Raw genomic sequence first — 9,400 nt, 5'->3', positions numbered from 1 at the left:
ATGGTCTTGGCTTCCACAGGTGGCTGTGGCAGAGCATTCCACAGATTCACTACTCCCCAGCTTCAAAAAGTTCCTCCTTACCTGTTTTAAAAGGTTGCCCCTCAATTTTGAGGCTTGCCCTCTAGTTCTGGATATGTCCACCATAGGATATATCCACCCTATCTAGTCCTTTCGACATTTGGTAGGTTTCAATGAGATTCCCCCGTATTCGTCGAAATTTCAGTGAGTACAGACCCACAGCTGCCAGAGGCTTCTCATATGTTAACTCCTTCATTCCCGGAATCATCTTCGTGCACTTCTTCTGGACTCTCTCCAATGACAACACATCATTTCTGAGATATGGGGCCCAAAACTATTGAAAATACTCCCTTGAAATGAATGCCAACATTACATTTGCCTTCTTTGCCACAGACTCAACCTGTAAATTAATTCCTGGGAGTCTTGCACGACGACTCCCAAGTCACTCTGCACCTGTGATATTTGAATTTTCTCCCCATTTGGGTAATAGTCTCCAGTATTGTTCCTTTTACCAAAGTGTATTATCATACATTTCCTAACACAGTATTCCATCTGCCACCTTTTTGCCCATTCTTCCAATTTGTCTAAGTCCTGCTGCAATCACATTGCTTCCTTAGCACTACCTACCCCTCCACCTATCTTCGTATCATTCACAAACTTTGCCACAAAGCTATCAATTTCATTATCCAAATCACTGGCAAACAATGTGAAGAGTAGCGGTCCCAATACACCATATTCTTTGAAGATTTGGGCTTTACACAGTGCTTCAACTGTGCTATCCATCAAGGGGTGAGGTTAGCAGTTCTTAGTGGTGATTTTGTTGAGTCCACAGTAATCCATAAGATATAGGAGCAGAATCAGGCCATTCAGCCCATCGAGTCTGCTTTGCCACTCCATCATGGCTGATCCCAGATCCCATTCAACCCCATACACCTGCCTTCTTGCCATTTCCTTTGATGCCCTGACTGATCAGGAAACTATCAACTTCCACCTTAGACATACCCTTGGACTTGGCATCCAGCGCAGTCTATGGCAAAGCATTCCACAGATTTACTAACTCTGGCTAAAAAAATTCATCCTTACCTCTTTTCTAAAGGATCGCCCCTCAAATTGGAGGTTGTGCCCTCTGCTTACTATCTGAGGCTAGAAGTCATTGAAACCATAATGACCACTTGGGTTGCAATAATCTGCATTATAAATATATTTTTATGAATGCAAAGCCTAAGCTGAAATTAGTTTGTAGTCCACAGAATGGACAAAAACATTTGAAAAATGGGGAATTTAAATTCAAGTAACTGAGTTTGGGTGGAATAAAAACTGATGTGAGTAATGGTGATGATTTATCCACTAGATTGTTAATCGGATCTATTTGGTTCATTAATACCCTTCTGGGAAGTTAATTTACCATTCAGCTACATCCTAAAGGTAAAAATAGATATACAAGTTGTAAGATCTTATTGTCTTTATGCATTAACGGCTCAGCTTTACTTAACTCACCTCTCCTGCATAGCAGCAACATGACTAGATCTCTTATGATCTCCACCCTACGACAGGTTCCCCTTTTGCTCTGTAACTAAAACACTCTTGTTTTCTCACTTCCCCCAGTTCCAGTAAAAGGTTATCAACCTGAAACATAAGGTCAACTTTTCTTATGTAACTCCTGCTTGACGTGCAGATTGTTTAAACATTTCCTTTTGCCATTTAGTTGCACTGGTCTCATGCAAGTCTAAATACACAGTAAAATAATTGACTCTTAACTGCCTTTCAGAATAGTCCATACAGCACAGAAGTCAATTAAGAAATGCAAAAAAATAAAATTAAGAAGGAAATAGGAGTAAATCTGTGTGGAGCAACTTGAGAATACCAAAAGTTATGTATGGTGAGGTAAAGTCCTTTAATGTCATATTCTTAACAAATTACCTCTTGCTATAAAAGATTGCAAACTTAATTCTGCACAATAAACCATGTCAACACTGTAATTATTGGACATTTAAACACCATGTTAACAACATATTTTGTACAGTGGAAAAAGATCAGCATTGAATTTTACAAATTTGATAATGAAGCTTTCATTGGGAATTGTTGCACATGTGTTTTTATCCACTTATTTCAATCTGTAATGTAGTTAATATGGACACCCGTGAAACCGGAGGTTTTCAGAAAATAATTCTAGATCTTCACAGAGTCGTCTGTACTTTCGCTCTTGGCATTCTGCATCATTTGGCCATTTTTCCATCCAAGTGCTTTCACCAACCAGATACTTCACTCTGAAATTTTGAAACGTAGTCATTATATGAGGCAGAACAAGCATAGATCTGTTGATAAACTGTTTCTAAATATATTCTAAATTTACAATGCAGCCATCAGATTGTTAAAATTATTAGAATTTAGACAGTGCTTATGCTCCTCTTTATAGTGAATCCTGAAATTAGTACACACTACAGAAGAGTCAACAAAGAGGGATGGTGGGAATCTGGGACTTTCTCCAACAGGGACTTCTTAAGGTGAATACAACTGTACATTTGAGTAGGAGCTTTCAAATCACAGAAGAATGAATTGAGTGGTAGATTACATTATAAGCTCTCAATTTGTATCTACAACATGAATGAGGGGGCAAGTTTAATTTATCCAGGTCTTCCTGTGCTGCAAAGGAATATGGCGTTGTGAGGAGGATGCAGAAATGCCGGAAGCAGATATTAAGTAGCTGAGAATGATTGCACATGGATGCAGCAGAAGAAATGTCATACGGAAAGAAAAGAAAAAATAGAGGATGATTGAATGGTGAGCAACTGGGAATTATTGGTGTCTTTGTACATAAATCTAGAAGTTAATATGCAGATACAGTGAGCACTTAGAAAGGGAAATGGTTATTGGCCTTTTTTGCAGGACCATGTGAGTGCAAGAGTGAACTTTTAGTGGATTTATGCAAGACTGTGTAAGACTTCCAGTTTGGTCGCCGGCCGCTCGACCATGGTTTTCGGTCAGCTGCCAGACGCTTGGAGAAATTCGGTGGGGGACAGGCGCCCGGTGCTCGGCTGGGGGCCATGGTCGAGTGGTCGGCGACTTGGGTCGGCTGCCCCACCGGACTTAGTCTGGTGAGGAGGGTGTGAGGACACCCAGCAGGACTAAAAAACAAGACCTGACAAAGGGCAGATGAGCTCCTTGTGAGTCAACGGCCATCTTCCGTGGAAGACATTAAAGCCTCACCAGGTATCTATGAATTGTATGCTATGCACTTAGTTAGAAGAGACATGATGAACTGGGGCACTGCACCAGGTGCCTGGACCTGCTCAAGGCCTCCGCCTAAGGAAGGGCCGAGCTCGAAGAAGCGGCCGCGGCTGGAGGCCAACACAGCCTGGGGCTCGAGTTTGGCGGGGGCGGCGGCGGGTGGTGCCAAGGCAGCCAGTGAGAACAAACTGGAGAAGAGGCTGTACTCAGTGCTGTTGCAAGATCGAAGAGGATGGAGGTGCATAGCCGCCAACCCTGGCTTCGGGACGGCACCCACTGACTGACTGTGTGAAACTATAAAGGGAAAAACTTAGGTGTAGTGTCCCTATTAACAAATAGACAAAATTTACAGGGAGCAATAAAAATTTAATGGACTGGAGCGCAGGATTATTTAAATGGATAGATTCTGTACAGGTCTCTCGACTAGAGTTTAAACAATGAGATGCAATGTCCCAAACATTCAAAATTCTTACAGTTTGACGGGGTAGATACAAGTACTGTACAATTCCTTGCATGTTAACTTTGTTGAAAGAGAGAACGTTAAGTAAGTCAGGCTTGTACATCGTAAGCATTGCAACATTCAGAATTCTTTAAGGTTTGCCAGTGAAGATGTTTACACCTCTGGCTGGAATGTCTAAAACCAGAAGTCGCAGTATTTGCTGGATAACAAAAAATCTTCACTTTAAGTTTGAGAATCTTTTAAATTCTCTTCCTAGGAGGGTTGTGGTTGAATACACTCAAGGCAAAATCAACAGATTTTTGGATATTAATTGACTCCAAGGATGTGGGGTTTCAGCAGGATAGTAACATTGAGGTAAAAGATGGGCTTTGAGCTTTAGATCAGATATGAGTGTTCAGATGACTCAATCCTACTTTTACATGTGTCCTCCTTTTCAGTTGGGGGATCCTGTAACAAACTATCAGTTTATTATCATACTGCAATCCATGAGCACTCGAAACCCATTGCCTTTTATTGGCTGGAAAGTGTGTTGGGATGTTCTGATCAGGTGAAATCTGATGACCAGAATGAATGCGTCTTCCTTCCATTTCTCATGTGTGAGTTGGAATCAGTTTATTGTTGTCACACGTACCAAGGTAGAGTGAGAAGCTCAACTTGAATACTCTTCATACCGATCAGTTCATTGCAATACATCACGGTAGTATCAGGTAAATCAATACAGAATGCAGACTATAGTGCAAGGGCTACAGAGAATGTGCAGTACAGGTAGACAATGTGGAAGATCAGAAAAAGGTAGATTGTGAGGTCAAAAGTTGTTGACTAAGGAACCATTCAGTAGTCTTATAACAGCGGGACAGGAGCCTGGTGGTACATGCTTTTAGGCTGTAAATAGGCGCCACAGTAGCCTAACAGCTAGTGCAACGTGATTACAGCTCCGAGCCTTCCTGAGATTGGGGTTCTTTTCTGGCGCCATCTGTAAAGAGTTTGCATGCTCTTCCTGTGACCATATGGGTTTCCTCCAAGTACTCTGGTTTCCTTTTTCAGTCCAAAGATGTACAGGTTAGTCAGTTAATTGGTCATTGTAAATTGTCCTGTGATTAAGCTCGGGTTAAATAGGTGAGTTGCTGGGCGGTGCTTTTCATTGACTGGAAGGTCCTGTTCAGCACTGTATTTCAAAATAAAAAAAAACTCCTATTTTTAATCTTAGAAATTGTTAAGATTCTGCAGGTTGTAATCTTTCAAAAATTATGGAAGTAATAGTTTTGTTTTTTTAAATGAATTTCTGGCGTATTCCAAGCCTTCAGTAATTGTGCAAGATTGCTGGAGAATGAACATTGAGTGAAATTTTTCAGCTTACTTTCCCTCAGTGTACCACAGATCTGAGCTGCTTCCCATTATTAGATACTCCTTGTTCAGTTCCAATTTCAATGCATCATCACAGACCACAGGTGTAATTAGTTGTCTTATTTCCTCTTCATTGACTTGATCAGAGCCTAGAAAGAAAATCCATGCTATTAGATATGAGACTTATCCTTTCTACCATCAAATTTGTTGGTAATGTGCTCCCCTCAACACCCCCTCATAACCATAACATTATCATTTCCTGTCAGTCACCTTATTTACAGACACTCTTGTGCCTAGCATCACTTTATGCACATACAATCAATGTCCAACATATACATCATCTTTTGTATTTATATTTATTGCGCTTCATTTTATTATTGTGTTTTTTTCATCTTATTGTATTTCCTTTGCGCTGCATTCAATCTGGAGTAATAATTCTTCCATTCTCCTTTGCACTTGTGTACTGAAAATATATTAAACAATCTTGAATCTTGAAACTGTGGCTAACTCAAACATTGACTGTCCATTTCCTTCTGTAGGTGCTGCCTGACCTGTTGACCTGACCATTGTACGGTGCTCCAAATTTCCAGCAGCTGCAGTCCAAGGGTATCCCCTAATTAAGACTTGGTATCCAATATGCTTATGACAAATTGTATCTGACTAAATTGGCCAGTTACACATTATATGTGAAGAACTGGAAATGTTGATTTTGCTAATTACAAAATTCTGAGTAATATAAACCTAACAATGGCGTGGCAGTTAGCCCGACACTAATACAGCCCAGGACATCAGAATTCAGTGTTCAATTCAGGCGTACTCTCTGAGAAGTTTGTATGTCCAGCCCATGAAGCATGGGTTTCCTCTGGGGGCACTGGTTCCCTCCCACACTCCAAAGGGGTACCAATCAGTACATTAATTGGTCATTGTAAATTGTCCTGTGATTAGACTAGAGTCAAAAGGTGGGTTGCTGGAGCTAGCAGCTCGTTGGGCCAGGAGAGCCTGTTCTGCACTATATTTCTAAATAAAATAAATGAATTCTATCAAGCTTCTTGGGGAGCTCAGTAGGTTAGACAGCATTTTTTGGAGGCAAAGGGGCAATCCCTATGTTAGGATTCCTATTTCTCTGCATTGCTCTTTGCTCTTTCTTTCGAAACCTATTGAATATTGAAAAACCTCGGTAGAGTGGATGTGGAGAGGATATTCAAATGAGAAATGCCATACTGTATGACATATTTTACCCTTTTGAACAATTAACTGTAACTGTTAATTGAATGTAACCATTTTGAATATTTTTACCCTATTGTCTCAACCAGAGAAGCTCTCATTAATTCTGCTTGATAACACTCTGGGCACCTTTGGGAATATTTGGTGATATTAACCAGACATCAAAAAATCATAAGATATAGGAGAAGAGTTAAGCCATTCAGCCCATCGAGTCTGCTGTGCCATTTTTGATCCCTCTCAATTCTATTCTCCTGCCCTTTTGGTATTATGACTAATCAAGAAACTCAATACCTGCTTTAAATATATCCAATGACTTATCCTCACAGACCTCTGTGGCAATGAATTCCACAGATTCACCACTCTCTGGCTAATGAAATTCCTTCTCATCTCTGTTCTAAAAGGACATCCTACTATTCAGAGTCTGTGCCCTCTGGTCCTAGACTACCACAATATAGGAAACATCATCTCTATGTCCATTCAGTCTAGGTTTTTCAATACTCCATAGGTTTCAAGGAGATCCCTTACCATTCTTGTGAACTCCAGTGGGTACAGGCCCTGAGCTATCAAATACTTCTCATACATCAATTCTTTCATTCTGGGATCATTCCTGGGAAACATCTCTGGAATCGCTCCAATGGAAGCACATCCTTTCTTGGATAAGGGACCCAAAACTGCTCACAATACTCCAAGTGCAGTAAAAACAATGTCTTATAAAGGCTCAGTTTACTTTTATTTTCTAGTCCTCTCAAAATTAACGCTCTCCTTGCATTTGCCCTCCTGCATCGACACAACCTGCAAGTTAATCTTTACTGAATCCTGCACGAGGACTCCCAGGTTCCTTCGCATCTCTGATTTCTGAACTTGCTTGCTGCTTAAAAATTTGCCTATGCCTTTATTCCTTCTACCAAAGTGCATGGCTATACACTTCTTCCACTGTATTCCATCTGCTACTTCTTTGCCCATTTTCCTAATCTATTCCATTTTTGCTGAAAACTCCCTGCTTTCTCAAATGCATATAAATGCATGCAATTCCAGTGAGCCAGCAATCTCCATTCTGGTATGTTGTGCCAAAATTCATGGGGTGTGTTGTCTCAATGTCCCATTAAAGCAGCAACATGCAGTTGAACTATACTATCTAGGATTTGAAGTGTAACACTATATTGAAAAACATACATGATTTTCAATGTTTATTTTGAATGCAGAAGTGTTCATTTGATGGGTTTAAATCTCTATCAACTGAAGATGTTTTTTTTCCTTCCTTTGCTGTCCATGCTTCTGAAATATGAAAATTACTTACCTAGCTTGATGAAAGTCAGAATTTTCATTTTGAAGTTTATGAAACTCTCTTTTTTTGTCTTCTCAAGAAATGTCACTTTGTAAACTAGGAAAATAAAGAAAAATATTTTAAAAACAGCTGGATTACCCTCAACTTCAGTGCAAGAAAAAACATGCAATTGGGCAAACCAATTTTGAAACTGCATAAATGTTATTTGCACACAGGAAAATATTTTAGAACAGGACTTCCATGATTTTTGGTTGGATCTTTCCACTTTCTACCCTTCTCCTGTCTTTGTGCAGTGAACTAATATTAAAAAGGTTTCTACAGAGGAGACAGAAACCATTGGAGCAAGCAGGACAATTCCCACAGTTACATAAAGGGACCTAAATCTACTCAATATAGTGCATGACAGGAGGGAGACTAGGAGTCCAAGAGATCCACAAATTCCACCTGGACAAACTCTGGCCACGCACTACACTAGCCTCCTATGGAGAGCCAATTTTCCATACAATAGACCAATCCATTCTCTCTCAATATATGCCAAAGTGATTCCCACACCATTATTTATTCCACAAAGAATGTTAATTCCAGAAAGAAAACATTTTGCTATAAATAGAAAGAAATCATTGAAGTGCATTGATTAATTTAATCAAGTGGAGGCTGACTTGGACAGCAAGAAGTAACGGCACTTTGCATGTCAACGCCTTCTGTTGTATTGATACCAATAGAGTCCTGTACATACTGAGGACCTTTTTGCCTGATTTGAAAACTTTCAGTTAAGGAGACTGCTATGTTGTATGTATCCATTGTCTACTGTCCATTTCTGCTGGGAGATAAACTATGAATGGTGGAAATCTAGATTATAACATTTTGTTATCTCCTGCTGACCTCATGAGCACTATAGTCGATTAAGAGATGAAGGGTTTACTAAGTCAGATGAGATTTATAACATTCTAATAACTTAACCATTAGCTTTACTATCAGTAATCTTTCAGATGTTAATTTTATTTAAATTTAATCCCATATGCATTGATAGGATCTGTACATAACCCCAGAAACTTCACCATTGTTAACTAAATACTGATAGAAATATTAATCAACACAATGATCAAACACAACAGGATATTTAATAAACACACATAAAAGTTGCTGGTGAACGCAGCAAGCCAGGCAGCATCTCTAGGAAGAGGTGCAGTCGATCTTTCAGGCCGAGACCCTTCGTCAGGACTAACTGAAGGAAGAGTTAGTAAAGGATTTGAAAGTTGGAGGGGGAGGGGGAGATCCAAAATGATAGGAGAAGACAGGAGGGGGAGGGATGGAGCCAAGAGCTGGACAGGTGATAGGCAAAAGGGATAAGAGAGGATCATGGGACAGGAGGTCCGGGAAGAAAGACGGGGGGGGGGACCCAGAGGATGGGCAAGGGGTATAGTCAGAGGGACAGAGGGAGAAAAAGGAGAGTGAGAGAAAGAATGTGTGTATAAAAATAAGTAACAGATGGGGTACGAGGGGGAGGTGGGGCATTAGCGGAAGTTAGAGAAGTCAATGTTCATATCATCAGGTTGGAGGCTACCCAGACGGAATATAAGGTGTTGTTCCTCCAACCTCAGTGTGGCTTTTTAGGATATTTAATAATGAAGTTGCATAAATCTGCGGGAATAGTCAGAAGACTGTAATATAGTTCAAGGTTCAGTTTACCATACTCTGTTCCTGATGTGCACGATATGTCAACACGCCTTTCAAGGTCTTCTTCACTTGTTTTTAATGACATGCATCTTCCTGCAGCGGTAGAGAGAAGTTACTGAAATATCTTAGTTAAAATTCTTCATTTGTTCTTGAAGTTCAAAGTG

The 9,400-nt window shown here is 40.2% G+C and overlaps 1 protein-coding gene across 1 annotated transcript in view; it reads right to left on the bottom strand.

Moving 5' to 3' along the window:
• Nucleotides 1-1,902: 1,902 nt before the first annotated feature.
• The window catches only part of LOC140191057 (venom factor-like), a 174,128-nt gene continuing 166,630 nt past the window's right edge, over nt 1,903-9,400 (bottom strand). The window contains exons 38-41 of the mRNA XM_072248132.1: nt 9,249-9,329; nt 7,572-7,655; nt 5,064-5,199; nt 1,903-2,285 (exon numbers count right to left, since the gene is read on the bottom strand). Coding sequence (XP_072104233.1) covers nt 2,144-2,285; nt 5,064-5,199; nt 7,572-7,655; nt 9,249-9,329 — 443 coding nt within the window. The 3' untranslated portion in view covers nt 1,903-2,143. The remainder of the gene's footprint in view (nt 2,286-5,063; nt 5,200-7,571; nt 7,656-9,248; nt 9,330-9,400) is intronic.

The sequence above is a fragment of the Mobula birostris genome, chromosome 32 (genome assembly GCF_030028105.1).
Source record: "Mobula birostris isolate sMobBir1 chromosome 32, sMobBir1.hap1, whole genome shotgun sequence".
Taxonomy (NCBI): Eukaryota; Metazoa; Chordata; class Chondrichthyes; order Myliobatiformes; family Myliobatidae; genus Mobula; species Mobula birostris.
Note: the sequence above shows the minus strand (reverse complement) of the source record. Positions and strands in the feature narration are given on the sequence as shown.